At 29.1% G+C, this 21,419-nt stretch overlaps 1 protein-coding gene and 1 long non-coding RNA gene across 5 annotated transcripts; one reads left to right on the top strand and one right to left on the bottom strand.

Annotated features, from left to right (window-relative positions):
* Nucleotides 1-533: 533 nt before the first annotated feature.
* LOC112679206 lies at nt 534-8,814 on the top strand. 3 transcript variants are annotated; one of them, XR_003148185.1, is made up of 4 exons: nt 534-1,241; nt 1,543-1,579; nt 7,317-7,392; nt 7,823-8,814. It is a non-coding gene; the product is annotated as an uncharacterized LOC112679206 (long non-coding RNA). The 3 variants fall into 3 exon arrangements; XR_003148184.1 differs by having other exon boundaries at nt 534-1,228; XR_003148183.1 differs by having other exon boundaries at nt 535-1,224.
* Nucleotides 8,815-17,537: 8,723 nt separating this feature from the next.
* LOC112679218 (THAP domain-containing protein 6-like) lies at nt 17,538-18,245 on the bottom strand. 2 transcript variants are annotated; one of them, XR_003148187.1, is made up of 2 exons: nt 18,022-18,245; nt 17,538-17,912 (listed from the first exon to the last, which is right to left on the bottom strand). XR_003148187.1 is itself a non-coding variant. In XM_025548938.1 (2 exons), exons 1-2 carry the CDS (start codon nt 18,163-18,165, stop codon nt 17,651-17,653), a joined length of 402 nt encoding a protein of 133 aa, XP_025404723.1. In that variant the 5' UTR covers nt 18,166-18,245; the 3' UTR covers nt 17,538-17,650. The 2 variants fall into 2 exon arrangements, 1 of the variants encoding a protein (XP_025404723.1); XM_025548938.1 differs by having other exon boundaries at nt 18,026-18,245.
* Between the last annotated feature and the right edge of the window lie 3,174 nt (nt 18,246-21,419).

The raw sequence follows: 21,419 nt of genomic DNA on the forward strand, positions 1-21,419 counted from the left end.
TATACGTATTTCGACATATCACGATGAGACGTTTCGGACTCGCACAAATTCAAACCGATTTCGTGTTAAATGCGCGTGAGAAGAATTGCAAACATTTGACTCGAGTTGGTTGTGGTGACCTTTGTATCCTCGGCATGGAGAGAGCGAGTGCAGGGTAAAGGATCTTGAAACACGTACGGTCTAACGTTTTCCCTTGTACGTCCTTTGCACGCGGATCGCGCAAAACTTCCTTTATCTCCCAACTACCAGGCTCCGACGACGTTCCTCCGTCCCGTCCCGTCCCGTCCGTTTCCCTATTGTGCGGGGAGAGGTGGGAGATGGTAACTTTTCGCCGAAACTACGTGAAGTTGCCGCAGCTGCGTCAGCTCGTCGTACACCGCCATGGAAGTCCTCCCGCAGCTTTCGCATCGGCCCGCCACCGGAAGTCGTCGCGCCGCCCATCCGGACGCCGTTGTCACGGGAACGCGCGCCGGCCCCCTCACGGACTTCCCATCGCGCGCGCCCGCTTCGCCCTGGTGGCCGCTGCCGACCCTCCGCCGGAACGGCTGTCGCGCGCCGAGTGTGCAGCCGGCGCCCACCGCCGCCAGACGCGCGCTCCTACGCCGCTCGCCAAGTCTATCGTCCGAGATCGAATGGATTTGCCGTGTACGGTAGTGATTTAATGTTTTTCGTTTTGGTTTCGATAAAAAAAGTTACATTTATGTAACACGTAGTGCCCAAATGACCAAACGGTTAAAACGTAACGGCCGTCCATTTGTATGGGCACGATCCCTTAGAGGGCGACGCCCCCTCCCATCGTTTGAGAAGCACTGACGGACGCGATAACGTCATGCGCGTCGTCCCGGCTGAAACATATTGTTCCGGGTCCGCGTGGTAAAACGCGTTTATCGCCCAAACAGCCCCGAAAAAATATCGTTCTGCCGTCGCTACGATCGATTTCGTTCGCTGTACGTTATTTTTTTTTCACAGCATCACTATTCGCGTTGTCGCACCGTAAAATGTCCGTGTTTCGGTTTTGTCGGTTTATCGCGGGGCTGCTTTGCAAACACGTTCAACGACGACACGATTCTGTTCCGTTGCGCAATCGAGTGCGCAGTTCTACAGGGACCGTCTACAAAGTGTTGAAAAATTGTTCTTAAGAACGTACCTTACGGGTATAGTATTTCGATGATGGCCACCGATTTGTTGTTGTGCCCAAAAGGAGGGAATCGCTCGTCTCTGTCTGTTTGTAAAACAAAAACGTATTTCGTACGGGATCTCATGTCTCCAAAATAGTGGTTTTAATATTAACACTATTGTAACGTCATACGTTTATGTTATTGAAATATTCTTTACAAGTCAGTAACATGTAATATAATTTGATTCAGTAAACAATACTAAAAAAACCGGCTATAACAGTGATTTTAAAATAACTCGACAACAATAACGTGATGTCGATGTTGAAACCATGTTTTGGAGATGTAAAATCTGTATAAATCTATTTGACATCGAGTATACTCGTAAACTTGTAATGTAATGATTTGTTATTATAAATTTTTTTAGGTTGGTAGAGTCTTCACAATATGAGAACAACATGAACGTAAGTAAAATCTTTTAAAATAAGATAATTAGTTTAATATTTGACCTTTTTATATACTTTAAGTACAGTGGCGTATACATAACTTTGTAGGGGGGGAGGGAATTCGCAAACAAATCATTTTTTTAATTTTTTTTTTTTTTTTTTACATTTCCTAAGTCCCTCACACTAAAAACATTATTGTATAATATTTAAAAAAAAGGCCTAGGAGGATCTGACACCTACACCCCTCGTATATGCCACTGTTTCAGTAAAATGTGTAGTTGTATAAAAAAACATGATAAAACAAATTTTAAATATTGTATTCTTGTGATAAATTATTATTATATTTCTGGTGCAGAAACAGAATCGATCGCATTTTGTGTGGTTTCGTTTTGGTAGAGAGTGAAGAATTACTTCACTCGAAAACGGGAATCACGGAAATAATGCATTGTTTGTAGAATGATATCGATTGTTTGCACAATGTACTCAAATGCTATACACAGATATTTTCCAATTCGATTGTATACCTACGTTCAGTTGTCATGTTTGTTTGTTGTCTCGAATGTTGTACAATCCTCCCTTCGTTTTTCTATTGTAATCATAAAGAAGACATCGGTTGCTGTATTGTATCATCACGATATCGTATCGAAGAAAAAAAATGATTGACATTTTCTCAACTTCTTGTGCTACATAAATATAAATCGTTAGCAACAGCTTTGTTAAGGTATTCTTACGATTTCGGTGATAAAATATACTTTGACAGGTCTTTACCAATGGATTTTGTTAGATTTCGAATCTTATAAACGTATAACGGATCATGACTCAACAGGAATACATCGAGAATACCTGTTAAAACCAATCATATTTTATCTATTATTCAAATAGTTACCTAAACAAATACTTTCGTACATTGATTGACTCCAATATTTGGTCTAAGAAAAAAGAATAAAGGGTATACATTTTTTTTTTCACATACATTAGTAATTTAAAAATTAAGTTTTTTCAAAAAAGTTGATCATGTTCCCCTGTTTTTTTTAGCATAGATAACATCATAATGCGCTCTAAGTTGTTATACGTAGCAAAGTCATCTGGATCTATATCATGCTCTTCTAAAGCTCTTCTCGTTGTATTTATTAATACATTATTTTAAGGTTTCTGTGTTTATTTAAAGTCCTGAAACATTTACTGGTACATCGGGTAAATAGAGTCCAAGAGTTTCGTTGGTGGTTATAGAAACCATAATATATTTTTTTATGTAATTCACTATACATGGAGTTGTAACTTTTATACAAGCACTGTGTAACATTTGAATTGCTCGTAGCATTGCCATGTTTTTAGCATTTCTTCGTCATCGATCACGTCAATAATTTTCCTTCTCGTATCGGTCCTGTAAAAAGTCTTGGAAGCTTTAACTATACCCTCACCAAGGGGCTAAATTAGAGATGCTGTATTGGAAGGAAGAAATACCAGTTCAATGTTCTTGAAGGAAAAGTTGGGTTGCACTATATAATTGTCTAAAATTAGAAAATTAAAATCAACCACATTGTTGTGGTCAAGTGTTGAATCCCATTTTTTCAAATTATTTAAAAAATTAAAAAATATCATCCAAGCATTTGTATTGCTAAAGTAGTCTATTTACATTTTTTCACTTAATGAAAGTGCACTTCTCTTAGCCATAATACAGTATACTACACATTATACAAATATTACATTACACTTTACACACACAGTACATTAAACAGCGGACGAAAACAAACTACGTATAAGGTTTACATATCGGTGTTTATGAGAATATAAACGGTTTAAATATGTATCATATAAGATATGGCTCATTACGTGGGTTACATTAGATAAGATTAGGATGGTAACGTTCTTAACTGTCGTTCCTAGTCCTTTTCCCTCCTATGTGTACACAAAAAGACCTAATATTAATATAAATTATATTTCTGATGACTTTAACCGAAAACCTGAACACAATAAGCGGCGAATAATGTACTGACGACGGTTGTTCCTGGCATTATTTTATCACTATAAGTTGCTGATTCTTATGTCCGGTGAACACTATAAACGGCGACCACTGTATAATATGCTCTAAGATGAAGAGAAAAAAGTACTATATGGATTCGCATTTTTCTGGCCCTAAAATAGACACGTAACGATGAATAATTTGTCATTTAAATAATTTACATACATTTTAGATAAACTCGGGGTAATACAAAACTTTGAATGTGGTGCAATACATAATACATTACCATATTTTAATGCATATTTTACAGTTACAATAAATAGAAAAATATCAATTAAATACATATGCGTGACTTGGCGTACATTTTTTTATTTTTAATTTTTACTGATTATAAAATTTGAATTATTTCACAATATACAAAATATTAAACTATTTGAAACGCGTTGATATTCCCACAGAATTAACGAGCCAGTATTTATTAAAATGTCTAGGTTTTTAAAAAATGTAAATATTAAATATCAATGTATGTAAATAATAACTATTCATTGTTTTTTCATTAAATTAATGTATTTTACATTGAATTCCAGAATAATATAATAATATATTCTTATGAAATAATTGACAAATTTTATAAATATTGATGTTTATTCTAAATTAATCTTTCGATTTAAATCATATTATTAATTAATCAAAGTATTAATTGACTTAAAATTTCAACTATACTATAAAAAATATGTAAAAATATTTAAGAAACTTTCATAGTTGTTTCTAGATTATTCAATAATTATTTATGGTTCGCCAATTTTATAAATATATATTGTTTCAATATATTTGTATAGATTCAAAACGGATTTTGGTACAAAATAAATAATGATTTTTAAAATTATTTTAATTTATGTTTAATAACTAATCAAATTAAATAAATCTGTATTTTTATTTGAATTTATAACAACATAAAAATGTACTGCAGTACACCGGATTATATGAATGTTAAATTTATAATAAATTATTGTACTAGAAATATTTCCATGCCTAATTTGAATATTTTCAATCCCAGAAAAAATACTTTTCACAAGTCATTCCAACTAGGGTCTCGAAACATAGGGTGTCGATATGCATGTACTTCATATTTTTTAATCAACGAAAACTGAATTCCATTCATAACATGCATAATTGAAATGAGTACGTGATTGATTTAGAAATGAATACAACAATAATTCGATACTCTACCACATTTCTAAACTATTTATTCGAATCTAGTATTTGAAATAATATTTCATTGATTTTCCTGTAACATTATTAAATTGAATTTTAAGAGACCACTAAGTGGATTTCGCAGCTATATGAAAACTTTTTAACAAGGGGTTCGCACTTGATGTGGTGTCGAATTAGGGGTTAGGGTTAATTTTAGATTTGGTCCCTCCACATACATTGGCGTCCGTGGTTTAAGCTTTTAATGGATCTGTTTAACACGTGAGGGAACTAATACTTTGCTTTATGTATACATAGTGAGTGAGTTATTGAGTAGTGTGTATGAGAAAGAGGGGAGGGAGAGAAAGATAAAGAGTAGTTTTCCATATTGTACGATTTTTTTTTTAAACAGCCCCATTATATTATAATACATTGTAATAGAACAGAAAATATGCTAAAAAAAAAAAAAATAAGAAAGAAGCTGTATCAATAAGAAAATTAAAATAAATAAATTGCACTTGATACCTTAGATACCTTATAATTTTACTTTATTATAGAAAAATATTAACTGTAAATAAAAATTAAAAGCTAAAAAACATGTTTATTTCAATACGAGTAAAGTAAGATAATAAAGTAGAATAAAGTAAGATTAAACGTAATGCCTGAAAACATTACAGTTATGTCTTATAAAAATGTTTAGTATACACATACAAGAATTAAGCGTATAAATATAGGTAATTAAATACATTTTTGGTAATGATGATATCGTGTTTAATTATTTTTATTGAAAAAGTTAGTATTCATATGCGATTAGTCGTTATACAAAAATATAACTCAAATATTAAAACTAAAATGTATCATAGATTTTAATTAATTGTTTTGATTATTTTTATTTAGTACCTTATCCATTATAATAGACTTAATTCATATTATAATCATAATATAATTTACTAAATATATTTTAATACAATCTGCATATATATCACCTCCAGTGTATATTTATATTAAGTTAACTCATTATATTTAAGTTCAGTATGCAGATCTAATTTGTTTAACTAAACTAACTAAAGAGCTATATGTGTTTCACACAAAAATTACAATAATAAAAATACAAATACAAATACAAATATGAAAAATAAAACGGCGACACAACACGGCACTTGAAACAATAATAAATATAAAGATAGCGATTGGCGCTCAAAAAATATAATAATTAAAGTGGCGTTTCGCGCCCACAATTTATAATAATTGTAGTTATGGCTATATTACAATAAAAACATTGAGCAGTAATAGTTTCATTTAAAGTAGTATATTATATTAGGTATATTATACAGGTAATAATTAATAATATATTAATTTACATATATTTGCATATAAACAGATATAAAAATATGAATTATAAATTATGGATAAATAGGTACCTAAATTATATTATCATTGAATTTATTATAACATAATGTAATTTAATTATTTATCAAAAATATATAATTGTAACCGTATATCAAGTCTTCAACAAAGATTGAAACTCAATAAAAATGTGAAGTTTAAGAAGTAAATGTCCAAGCGAAGCGAGGAAAATTTTTTTTTTATATTCTTACTTACATATTTATTTATCAATATTCATAGGGGTACAACATTATTTTGCCCCCCCCCCCCTTAAATATTGACCTTTAATACACTCTTGAATCTATGGAATGAATAAATTAGGCGTCTAATGTCTCTCGCAAATATGGAAACCTTTCTTCTAATAATTAATATTTAATTATAAAATGTAAATTGTGTAAAATGTTAATTCTTTCTGTTGTATACTATTTTATAATTTTTATGTGCAATGTTTTTTTATTAGAGCACCCTTATGTTAACAACTATATGTAACAAAATAAAATAAAATATTGATAACATTTTCTGGAATTATAATTAGTTATTTATTTCTTAAATAATGCTATTATTTTATAGCGTGATTAAATATTAAAGATCAAGTTTTATTTATTATATTTTATATTATTATCGACGGATTTCGCTTTAAGAACAAATTTTCTATTCGATAAATAAATTTACTTGGATTTTTGTTGAAAGATAATTTGGAAATCAAATAATGTGTATTTCACGATCTATACTCAAAGCATATTTTTTTTATTCAAAGTGAATATTTATTCATACATCTGTATACATTTATTTATTTACACTATATTAAAGTCACGAAATATGGAGTTTTAATTATGTAAAATGTGTAAAATTGATAAAAGCAAATACGTGAATTTAGAAATTTAAAATTAATGTCGTAGACTTATAATCGTTATTTTGTTTCTGACTAAAAAAACATTGCTAAAATTTATTCCTTTAACTATTGATTTTTCAGTATCTTATGGTCCTTTTTATAGTCACTCGTAAAAGAAACCGTTTTATTGAAAAGCAGTAACTAAAATAATGGACGAGAACCGTTTACATAACTTGACGATCATAAACTGAACAGTTTTATTTTTAAATTATTTTTAATCAATAATAATGTTTAGAGATATATCTATAATACGATATGCACAACATCAAACGATACGTGCGCTATTTAAGTATAAATGATTCACGTCGAGTTTTTGTTTTCAGAATTCTTTCTGATGTCTTCGACCGTGTCGCCGGAGCACGCTGTGCTGCCCACCCTGGCTCCATGTGCAGTTCCCAGGTAATATTATAATAAATAATCCTAACCACGTCAACGATTAAGGCCGATAACGCGTTAACCGCGATGTTTTAACTAATCCATATTTATAATATATTCTTGTTCCACAACTGTTAGAAGGAACTGTCAACCGCCCTGAGCTTCTGCGTGCCGATAGGCTTTACTCGTCTCCATTCTACGCAACACATAAACAGTCTTAGTAATCGTAATCATTTTGTTCTACGTAGCTCCGTTAACATTATGTCATGCTCCAATAATGAACTTAATCTAGATGATTCTTCGATCGATCGCGTTTTAAGTTAAAAAATATGGTTTAAAATAGTTTTCGTTCTTTTAGAATTGCTTCTGTACCGCGTACTCTGATTCAGAACTCTCTGTACTCTCCGCTAACTGTTAACAATGTAAATGATAAAATAAATATTTCACGTTTCAGGTGGTGTTACGCACGAACCAAGGATAAAATCATCAGATTTAAATGGATCGGAGACGACAGTTACGCGCGGACGTCAGGCGCTTGGTCCGCTGATCGTTACCACTTTGCGGATCTTTTATCAATTGCCTTTGCAAACTGGCCGTTCATTCAGTACGGTTTTTTATCCTCGTACAATCTCGCGTGACACCGAACCTGACACACTTCAAATGCACCCGACGATGACATACGTTACGTTTTTACATTGTTTTTTTTATCATTGAACGCTTGTTTAAACGGCTATAATATCTAGATTGTAATTTCCCATAAACGATAATTCAACCAAGAATAACATGATGTTAAAACATATGACTAACTTTAAGTTTAGAGTGTAGATCGATGATGGTCGCGCGGGCGCCGCTGTAAAGATAAAAAAAAAAATTACAAAAAGAAAATAAATGTAAAGGCCCGTCGACCATTCCTTAGTGTTTAAATAACAATATATTTCGAAGACTGATTTTGTGTTACCCTTGTATAAGTTTAGTATTAAATCGATAATTGTAATAATTGATGTCGTCTGAGATAATGTTCAACGTAGTCGACAGTGTGGTGTAATTTAATAGTTTTTATTTATAATATGCACTACTAATATTCTATTGTCAAGGTTATTAGCACGATAGATATAATTATAATTGTAAGATAAGTAACATTGGTGCTGATTTTATTCATCATCGTACATAGCATACGAAAAGCAATAAGATCACAATGTCTTCCATTAAATATTAAAATGTCTAAATTAATTAATATTAGATAAATACTAAATTAAGCGTGTTGTCACGTGAATATGCTAATCCATCAATTACGCGTATTCGTACAACACGTCATAGTTTAATTTAATATTAATTGTTTAACATATAAGATTAAAATAATTAACTCTTAAGTTAATGTGTGTAACAGTTTACAAATAACAATAGTTTTCGTTTTGTAAAAAAAAAAAAAAAAAAAAAAAATGATAATAATAATAATTTAAACATTTTAATTGATAACTTAATACTGGCCCTTTAAACCGGGGAGTGACGTTTGACAATAAAAAAATATACATTAGGTCTACTTGCTAGACATACTATTATCGTTATTTTTGTATTTTATTGTTATTCGTTTTGTTTACGTATAGGCATAGCACGTCGATAGTTAGAGTACGTATATTTATCGAATCAACATACTGTTGTCGTATTCGCGTGCACCGTAGATTAGAGGTATTTTTGGCAATACTATTTATAGCAATAATAATAATAAAAATAATAATAATATAAAAAATATGATACGATTTTGTATCTTATGTGTACGGGGTTGGCGTGTTCTCGAGGGATTAGCGAATATCGAACGTCGTAATATTATACGGCCTGGTTGAATTCGCACATGGAATGCAATTTTCGAAGACCGTTGCGAAACATATCCGGGACCGTGACTGAAACGAGTTATGTACATCCAATGCGCTGAAAACGAAACAAATATGCAACGGAACAAAATTGCACATCAAATATTTCGTCAAAACCACAAATGAAAAAAATCTAAACATTCAATATCTCGTTCGCGCCCTGACATTGTATTCAAGCGACGAACAATTTACAACATGACGCATGGAACAAACGCATTGAAGGGTTGTACTCGTTCGCATTAAGCAAGGCCGTAACGGGGGGGGGTCCTGGGGTCCGTACCCCCCGAAATTTTCAAAAGTAGAAACATTTTAGCGGTGAATATAGTTTATTAACTATAAATTGTATTATATAATAATGTTAGACTCCCCCCCCCGAAATTTTTTTCCAGTTACGGCCATGACATTAAGTACATTGATTTTCCATAACTACTTTGTGAATCCGTCGTACTATTAACCTATTTAGTTTTCGAAATAATAATAATTATTATTATTATTATTATTATTATGGTTATTAATTATTACTAATATTATTATTATTACCTATTATTATTATTATTATGATTATTATTATTAATATTAATATGATTATTATATTATATTTATGAATCTGCGCGAAAAACTTTAATGTGCGCCGCTTGTTATATTCATATATTGTTTTTAACTATCGTTCTAAAATTTTTTAAAAGCGTTTAATCCTTCAAACATACGGATTCGATGTTTTTATCCGTATTTGATATTAAATTGATTTATAAACATTGCACAATTTTGTGTGCGAATGCGTGTATATTAGTCATAGGCAAAACGCGTAGTGTAGGGTACATTAGGTATTATTAGAAATATCGCGTTAAGTTAAAAAATGTAAATCTTGAACATTAGTACGCGATCGCGTTTTTGTTCGTCAAACATATTGTACTATTTGCAGGACTGACGTTTGTTCGGCGATCGCTTTGATCCGTAAATCGTTGTCAGAAAAAAAGAAAAAACATTTAATGAACAAACGTTTTATTTTGCGGACAGCTCACGGCTTCGCGTGTTTGAGAGAACAAGAACACTTCGGTCGTAGTTTTCTCCGACTTGAACGTTTACGGGTTTAATTTCAATACAATACGGACGAATTTTTCTATGTCAACCAAAAACGTTCGCAGAGCCTATAATATTATTATGTGGTTGTAGGCTTTGTGAATTCGTCGCTTGCAAACGTCGGTCCTGAAAAATCTTATGTTACTAGAGAACTTGTTGTATTCCAACAGTATGTGTGTACGAACGTTTTTTAAGTGTTGATATTTTTCACTAAACATGTTTACAACTATGTACAACCGTTTGCAATACTAAACTACCTCGAACGCTTAATAAATATTAAACCTGTCGATACCGTTTCACACTTTCGCACTCAGTACGTCCAATATTATCGCGGACTGGACGGTCGGAATTGCACTCGCATGGCAGTTTTTCGCAAACTGTCCGTGTAAATCAGATATGACAAACCCAAAGTATCAGTACTGGGCCGATAATATTGGACAGGACACTGTGATATGTGAAGCGCACGAATGTTGAAAAAGAAAAAATTGTATTCAAAATATATCCTGCAATTGTTCTATTGTTATTTTTATTTACTAGTATATTAGATACGTTTTTAATAATAATAATATGTCAAAACTATTGATATTCAACTAAGTCGCTGGTCGCGTGTTCGACGTACTGAAATCGCGTTCGGCTGGAATGTACTGTGGACGTGCTAACGAATCGTTTCGAGAAGCGCGTTGAACGCGACTTTTTATCGAGTCGATCCGACTAATAAAAACCGAATCCGTTACGGTATTCCATTGTAACAACGGACCCGCGCTTCGTAAAACGATCGATCCGTTGCCGCAAAGATATTTCTTCGAAGTTTTCACGTGGTTCGTGTGCGACACGAATTATGCAGGTATTTTAAACATTCGGGTAAAGAGAGGACGGAATGCGTGTATCGAGAAGACGTGTAACATTGTACGGACCATTATGTTGTGCTTTTAATATACGCGTTATGCTATTAATGTTCCATCGCCTTTATTGTTGTTACGCTGTTAACTATCGGTTAAGTTATACGATGTGAACGCTTGCATAAAAAAAATTCCATAAACTATTTGTTGTTGATAGACACTTTAAATAAACGATATGCCAATATTATATTATCCGTTAATGGCATTTGTTTTTATTTTTTTGTCATCACGTTTGAAAATCCCGGCTACCTCGTATACGATACTATAGTACACGATAGGTAAGCTTAAATGTTTAAAGTGTTTGAAGCACCATAAAACGAATAATGTTATAATAATAACTTACATTACATAAAACCTGTATGGATATGAAATAATTATGATTGGATACATTCACGAGGTCGTTAATCACGAAGAAAGTCGTAGACGAAACACATCAGGAAATTTTTTTAATATTTTTAATTATTTTCTAGACGCTTTATGGAGGGTGTTGAAATCTCTGGGATAACTGTCTAAAATTTCGGTGCTCATTTTGACCAGTCGGGTGACCAGACCAGTCTCGTGAACTTTTGACGGTCCGTCTGAACTAGATAATATATATTCGCTCATTTATGCATTAAAATCGAAGTCTATATCCATATCGGAAAATTGTATTCAGTAACGTGGTTATTTTCGTGAAACATTGACTACTCTCAATGTTATTATCATTTCCTTAAACGGTTTTAACTTCATGAGTATAAGTGTAAACTTTTTTTATTATATTTTAAATGGAACAGTAATATCGTTTTAAAAATAATAAGTAATATATATGTATATATTATATATGGGTTAATTTTTATGTAAACACGGAATAATAACAATTTTATACATTTCACCATACAACATTGAATGTTACGAGTATGTAGTGAATACACTTTATCATTGATTGAATACATATTTTAATGTTTTTTGTGTAAAAACCGATACCTAATGTTTTATTATGTTACTTTATATTTATCAAAAACATAAACCTAAGATGTATACATTTATGGAAGAAATAATAGTAAATATGCCCTTAAATCAAGCAACAACTATTTTGGTTTTTAATTATAAATGACAAGCTCTGTATACCATGCAATGAGCTTATATTATAATTTACACAAATCCGATAGTATGCCATAGAAAGGATGTATAATAGATATGATATATAGATAGGCATGGACCAATTGCGCTTAAAAAAGAATTTTTGTTTAGGACGAATGTATCAATCGCGATCCATATATTTTACAGTCAATATACCAATTGCACTACTCAAATTTGTCTACCTTCAGACATGAAAATATTGTAAAAATATTTAAATGTGAATTATAATGTAACTAGTATAACATTAAAATTGAATTTATTTACATTATATTATGTATTAATAGTCGCAAAAATATATCAGTTAATGTATTGTTTATTTTTATTATACTTATAATTATAACTTAATTTTGAATAATTTATGATCAAAAAGTAACTTTTTAAATGTGAAGAAAAAAAATTATTCATTTATATATATTAAATTAATTATTTATAATTGAACAAAAATTGGTTTGTGTATTCATATATTATATAACTATACCTAAATAATAAGTTTTGAAATGTTTTGAGCGCAATTGGTAAACTCCCATATAGATCTATAACATATATAAGACATAACTGTATGTCTATAATAAATTTACTAGTTATCTAATCAGCTGTCTTTTTATTAGTCTTTGGACATCCATTAGATATCAGGGATAAATTAATTATGGTATAATATCCATTACATTTAGTTCAGCATCAGTATCATTAATCTAATAATTGTAATGTGTAATGGATATCCATAAGATATTCATTGAAATTAATATGTTTATAAGATTATTATATTATTATTATTATTAAAATACAAATTGAAAAATTGTTTCTAACAAACCAAACTTTTATTTAATAATCAATAAAATCATACCAAAAAATATGCAGTATAAAAAAATATAAATAAAGATATGTACCTAATCAGACTAATTTCATAATCTTTACAATAAAAAAATAATAATAATTTCTGTGTAATTAAAACAATTTATTGAAGCGATTAATTAATAATATTTTTTCAATCAACATACGATAAAAACTTAATAATAAATGTTTTGACGAATATTTATAGTGTAATAAGCTTATCTTGAACTTCAAAGAAGCACGTTGATTGTATTAAATGTGGGTAGTTAAATAAAATTAATTCAGTTAAATATCAGAATATTTATTTTATTGTATTACAGCATATTTTTGATTGTCGAAATTCATTGAATTCAGATTAAAATTAAAATAATTTACTTGTGTTGGTATACGGGAATGTCCGATATTTAGACGTCAGTCGAAAACGTGCTCTACTCCCCAATCAGTGTATAAACTGAACGCAATCTCTCCGCCATCCTAAAGTGCAAGAAGGCCAATTTTTGGTAATTTAAAATCTAGCGAACCAAAACAAAAAAGGAAAAAATAATAATATATTGAAAGCTCTTATTACTTACTTTTAATTTTTTAACTGTACTTTTTTTCCTTTTTTTATTTTTTTTACTCATTTAAATTTTATTTCCATTTTGTGTCATCAATAAACTATTAAAAATATTTTAAAAATGTACTCAATGTAAATTATAGACATTTATATTATTAATAAAAAACATATCCATACAATTTTTCATACTTATATATTAATTTTTATGAAAAATTATAAAATATCGAATATTTAATTTATTTAAAAAAAATTAACTTTTTTACGGTTTTTTTTAAGTATATTAAAATAATGGTTGATGATACGACAAAATATCTCGTGTAAGAATAATAAGAAATTAAATTTTCTAAAAACAAATGATTTTTTCGTATTATTAACTTTTATTTCGATATACTTTAAAAACCGTAAAAATGTTAATTTTTTTAAATATATGAAATATTCGATATTTTAATTGTATAGACATGTTTTTTTATTAAAAATAAAAATATTTATAATTTACGTCATGTACATTTTTACAATAAGTTCAAGTCATAAGTTTATTAATTATATACAAAAAAACGACAAACTAACCCTATTTTGCAATTTTTTAGCCACCTTGTGGTATGAGAAGGGGGTTAGTAATCATGGCCAAATTTATCACAAATGTATTTTTATAATGATGAACAAAATGAGGAAGTGAAAAATCAAAAATTCGAAAGTTTAAAAATTAGGGTTACCCTAATATAGGATATATATATATATATATATTGCTTGTTTGCTACAATAATGACAACACAAAAATCGTCATTTTTAAGGTGTTTGCAAATAATAATAATTTTGGTGTTTTTCTTATAAGGCATCGTGCATTTGGTTGAAAACAACGCGCTCTGGTTTTAAGCTCCTGAAGTTTTTTTTATTATTGGGATATTGAGATTTGATGGACTATTTACATATTACTATTTTTAGATACTCCTTGGTCTATACATTTGATAATTTTTGTACAAAGTAGATAAAATTATTATTTAATATCAATCATTTTTATGATATTTATCAATAATCGATATTATTATTATTAATACCTATTGAAATATCATATAATACAAAATAGATATTAAAATATTTTTTTAAATAGTAAATGTTAGATTGTTAGCTAATAATTTTTTTTTTTTTACTGTATAAATATGATACAACCTGATATCATTGTAAAATGTGGATTTCAAAGTATTAATTATGGTTATAAATTCAAAAATAATAAAGGTTTAAAACTAGATGAAAGCAAACATGTTCATTCAGTAACTGAAAACCAACAACCAAATGGATATTAATTTATAACTAGTTATGCAATTAGACAAATGTCTGTTACATAGCAACCTTATAAAGTGACATTGGAGGTAACTTTTATTTTAAATTCAATTGCAGTGGATAGTTAAATTAACATTTACTATTTTTTTTCTTTTATCTAAGATTGATCCTTTGAGAAATGTAATTGATTGTACTTGTCAGTGTCCAGCTGCTGCTGGAAAAAAGTGCAAACACATAGCAGCTACTATTTATTATATTAATAATGAAGAAGGATTATCAAAGACTACATTTGAACAAGAATGGGGTAAGCCTTCTAAATTAGGTGAACTGAAGTATAAAAAAGGAAAGACAAATGAAAATCTATTTAAAAAAAAAAAAAACTTATAAATGATGTTGTTACTGATGCGTGAGTCATGATATTCTAGTGAATAAATATAACATACTATCAATACCATGTATCTTAAGTAAAATGATTGAAGAAGAGCAAAGGTATGAGGCCTACACAGAGAGCAAAATGTGTTTAGAATACATCATAGATCAAGTAGAAAATGACATTAATAAAATATATATATCTGATATATTAATAAAACAAAATGAATTAATTCTGAATTCTGGATGTTTCTTTCCCTTAAATTGTATGGAAAATGAATATTATTCAAAAATAATTATAGTTAATGAATGTGAATTTATAGAATTATTCAATAAAACTAAAAATCAATCTGAGAACAGTTTATGGCATAAAGTTAGAAATTATCGAATATCAACTAATGCAAAAGCCCATAAAATTAAATCTTGTAAGAATTTATCCATTGAACATCAAAATAACCTTGCAACATCTCTATTAAATGAAAAGTTTTAGGATACCAAGGTAAAATCAATGTTGCTTATGGGAAAAAAGTATGAAGAAGAAGCTGTAGAGTCATATTCTAAACTTTTTGGTTCTACAGTTTTAAAATGTGGTAATGTAATTCATGCTCAAAAACCATGGCTTTGTACCAGCCCAGATGGTATTATAATACAAAACAATCAAAATTTAAAAGCTTTAGAAATAAAATTCCCTATATTATGCAAGTCTAAACCAATAATTGACCGTATTAATAGAATTTGTCATGTTTCATATTTAAATTATTAATTATTGAAAACAATAAAATAGTTCTGAAGCCAAGTCATCAATATTTCACCCAATGCCAGATATTAATTTACTTTACAGGGCTAAAACAATGTGATTTATTTGTTTACAACAAAATTGAACCTGTAACTGTAACTTTAGAAAGATATGTCTCTTTCTTAAAATCATTAATAGCAAAACTAGAATTCTTTTATTTTAATTTTTATTTGCTAAATTTTACTTTTAAGTAATTATTTATAACATTTTTTTTTTCTTTAAAATACATTCATTCATATTATAATAACCAGTAACAAATAACATCAATATTAAGTTTTGTCAAATTAATATATAAAAAGTTTTGTTAAAGTACATAGTATTTTATTAAAGCATGTAAATAATTTTTAATTTTTATTATTTAAATACCTAAGCTTACATTATATTTTGTTTTTATGCATTAAAAGTTCGAAAATTGAATACTGAAATAATTATTTATCATTTAATATAGGGTTTTGCAAATTTGTCAACACACAACAAATGTTTATTACTTCATCAACATATGGTAGCAAATTTATAGTAATTTTATTTAAAATTAAATATGTTTTAAATATTGCAAAAACCTATGTGAATGCTTACACTAGCAACAGTATATGTTTCTAATACTTCTTCCTCAGAAAAGTGACCATTATGAAGAATAGGTGGTACAACGAGAATACTTTTTTGAACCTTCCAAGGCCACTTTAATGCCAGGGAACCCCTTATCTGATAGGAATTCATCTCCTGGTTCTAACTTTGATAAGAAGCCACTGATATTAGTAATAAATGAATCACTAATTCTACCACCATATGACTTGGATAGAAAACAGATGAAACCACTGAGATTTATAGCTACTAGCACTTTAACAGTATAAGCATTTTTGTACCGTGAAAACATGTACACTCTTTGTTCAACAGTGCTTGGCTGCTCAGTTTTGATTTCAGTACAGCCAATATACCAACAATTGGGATAGTTTTGTTCAAATGCTTTGGGCAAGGTATAAATTACTGTTCTCTTATTGGGCCAAAAAATAAAATGTTTTGTTTGGTTCGCTAAGTGTAATATGACATAAAATATTCTAGTTATTGTTGTGCGATTTATATTAAATAATACACTAATAGCTGAGTAAGTTATGCCTAATTAAATTTTTAAAAGAAATATTAATTAATCTACTTTCCTTAGTAACAGAACTATTTGATGAGTCAGGTATCAAAGAGAGTAAAAGATTAAATATTTGAAAAGTAGTACCTGTAATATATTTTACTTGCATTTAATTTGAAATTGATTGAAACCCGCTAAAATAATTTAAATTTACAAAAGATATGTCTGGACCACATGATATGTCAACTGTATTGGGCTTTTGGAAGGTGTTATTATAAGTTACCGGCAGACATGCTTGTATCACGACATTACAATCTGTTTTATTGAATGTACATTCAAAAGTAAAATTTTTAGTATCATCAAAATCAAATGCAACCTGAGTGCTAACACTTATACTTTTCATGTAATTTAACATTTGTGGTTATGCACTGTCAGAGGTATAACTACATGACAATTTAAAAATACTCTCTGTTTGTTATCTTGACGTTGGAGGTTTCGTTGATATCTATTATTTTGTTGTTGTTTGTTAGTTGACTGTCTTTTATAAATTTTAGAAAATACTGATGGGACATATGCTGGACTTCTTGGATCTTTAGATCTTCTGTTACCAATGAAGTGGTCACTGCAAACTAAGCTATGAGCCATTGGTTGCCATAACCGATCAGTTTTACTAAAAATAATATCATAAAATCATTAATAAATAGGTACTGTATTATTTTTTTTTTTTTTTGTATATAAAAATAAATAAATAAAACTAAAATAAATATAAAATAATTTACTTGCTCTAATCGTTTAACAGCTTTTACCCAACGATCTTTTAAATTTTTTTCATGTGGTCTGTTTGGAAAACTGTAGAATATCACGTTTTTGCTATTTTTATAAGTATTATTATAATTAACTACACAGCAAATTCGGTTACTCATTGCTACAATATTTATAAAATCAATGAATTGAAAACGGTTAGGTAAATGTTAAATCATAGGCGTCGAAATTAAAACAAAAAGGAAATTTCAATTTTCAATTATGAATATTATTATTTTTATGATAGTTATTAACCAGATGATGATAAAAGAACTTAAAAATTTATCAACCCGGTAGCGCTAACATTGACATGCACGGTGTCTATACTGCAAGAACGAGATAAGTGAATATACAAAAATTAGCCGCTAGATGGCAGTTGTGACGTTATTGCGTTGCCATCATATCATTGCAAATAAAATTTTCAAATGCGTTTTGTGTAAAATCATATTTTTTGTGTTAAATCATTGTTGTAGCAAACAAGCGATATATATTTTACGGCTAAAGTCCGAAACATGGCTAAAGTGCACATTATCCGGATATTGTGCACTATATCCACACTGATTGGATAAAGTAAACAATTACCATTCAAAAACATAGTTTTGTACACATTCCCCGGCTAAAGTACCTTTAGTCATCGTGTTATGGCTAATGTAAAATATTATTAATACATTCATAATTATATTTTATTTTAATAAAATTAATTAATATAAGTTAAAAATAAAATAATAATAAACTCAGCGTTGTTGCGTGTAAATCAAATTGCAAGACAAATAATTTGCAAATGCAAAGCATCCGATGTTCTATACAATTCAAAATGTCATCAAAGTTTACCGTGTTTAAATAAATAATAATAAATAGTATTAATAATATCTGGTAAAAACAAATTTAATATTGCATCAAATTTAGTTAATTAATATTAAATTTTTAACTTATATGCCATAACACGATGGCTAAAGTTGCTTTTGCCGGGTAATGTGTACAAAACTATGATTTTAAATGTTAATTGTTTACTTTATCCAACCAGTGGGGCTAGAGTGCACAATAATGTGCATTTTAGCTATGTTTCGGAATTTAGCCGTAATATATATATATATATATCCTATATTAGGGTAGTCCTAATTTTTGAACTTTCAAATTTTTGATTTCTCACTCCCTCATTTTATTCATTATTATAAAAAATAAATTTGTGTTAGATTTGGCCATGATTACTAAATCTTATTAGTGATTATTTATTATTTAACTGTTGTTAAGACTACATAAAACGTGTCATTTTCCGTCATTTCAAAGACCATTGAATTAAATAAACGTTAATCCAAATACGTCGTTTAAACTGACAGCGTAAGTGTAACAGAATTAACACAAAGTGTGCTGACTGTCAAAATATATCGAGTCAAATATCTGTACAATACTCGTATCATACGCGATATTGTATGTGACTATTATTTTAACAATCGGAAGTCATGTTTTTATTTTTATTTTTACTTTTATCTAAATGTACGAGAACATAACGAGAACCGTTGGTTGTGAACGAAAAAAAAAATATTAAGAAAAAGAACATTTGTATCTTCCATGATAACGTATGCGTTATATTTGCAGAGCACATCGTCTATATAAGCATATTATAATAAAAACGCATTTTGCATTTATTATAGTTGTTGATAGTTGTTGTATCATGATCTTGAGTTTATGTCAAACCTGAAGAAGAAAAAAATCCGAACGATTATTTCTGTTACTACCTAATGTTCGTATTATTAACGTAGAACAATATCTCATGTGCGAAGTACGTTATTTTTTTTCTTCAAAATACAATATCATAAATGGTATCAGTTTTTATTTTTTATTTATATTACGTCACTCGCAAGCTAAAGGTTTAAGTTTGTACTAAAGTCCATCATACCAGATCGAATGCTTGGGAAACGACGATGGTCAAGGGAAAAATATATGAATGTTATGAAATATATATGAAATATGTAATAAATAATATTTACAAGTTATGTTATACGAGTACCGTCTTTGACTGCTGCACAATCTCGAAGTTTTCACGAAAGTACGCATCAGTTGGATTTGATAAATTGTTCCATTCGTAAACAAAATAGTTTTAATTCCATTTGGTAAACGAGCGTAATAAAACAATACGACTTATCCGTGTTTCATCAGAAAACACGTTTACATTTCGTAAAGCGCGAAAGCAATCGAAATTGTAACATTTTAAGTATGGCTAATAATACGCTCGGGTTTGCTGAAAAATAATAATCAACAACCGAAATTAACGTATTTTCGTAATTTTTTGTTACTTAAAAATAACATTACGTATTAATGTTATGGTTCTACGACGGTTCGTTCTATACGGAGCCGCCGATCAAATACGGAAACGTGTTTTAACATAGTCAACTGTTAGTTTTACTGCTGCAGCTCTCGTAAAATAGGTTTACTAAAGTGGATAATTTAATGTCGTTTTTATTGCACATTACGTAGACTGTCGTTTCCAACATATTAGATTGCATGTACGCATACACTGTATATGATTTGTTACATTTTGTCGAAACGATAAAACAGAAATCAATATATATGGCATAGGTATCTAATTTTAAATTAAACGACATAGCTCTTGAGTGTATGGTTAAATCGTTTTTTTTCTAACTGAAATCTTAATGAATTATGTATATTACATGTAAACGAAAGTGAAAATATTTATGTGTTTCGTAATAGATTTTTATTTAATCGTACAAAATATTCAATACTACTAATACGATATCCGTTTCTTATTTTATTATAATATATTTGCAAGGACGTAGTTTTATTTGCATATAAACTATTAATAATATTTAGACATAGTATTAAACAAGTATCTATAGAATAAACAACGTAAAAAACACGGACAAATTAATAATCAAAAATTGCTAGTATTTTTATAGCTATTTTATAATTATTTATTTTTTATCTGAAATGGGATTAAACAAAAATTAAAATAGAAAATAATATCAATTAGTAATTTTCCTTTGCATTTATAACAAAAAAATAAAATAATAATTAAAAATAATAACGAATAACAAGGCTCATTTTAAGTTTCACAAATTAATTGAAACAATAGTAACTAATAATTAATTATATTAATCATAACAGATTTAACAAAATATAAAAATTTAAATTAAAAAATAAACAATTATAGATTTCAGTATGTATAGTTAATAATATTTTTTGAGAGAAATGTAATTGACAGTAATGCATTATTTTTACTGTCCATATTTTGTGGTGATAAAACATAATTTTAAGCTGGTGGTTCTTTTTTTTCAGTATCTGTTCAAATATCGGTTTCGAAAAAAAAAACTGATACCGTGCATCAAATATCGACAGTTTCGGTCGAAACTAACTGTCG

The sequence above is a fragment of the Sipha flava genome, unplaced genomic scaffold (assembly GCF_003268045.1).
Source record: "Sipha flava isolate LNK unplaced genomic scaffold, YSA_version1 132_pilon_pilon, whole genome shotgun sequence".
Taxonomy (NCBI): Eukaryota; Metazoa; Arthropoda; class Insecta; order Hemiptera; family Aphididae; genus Sipha; species Sipha flava.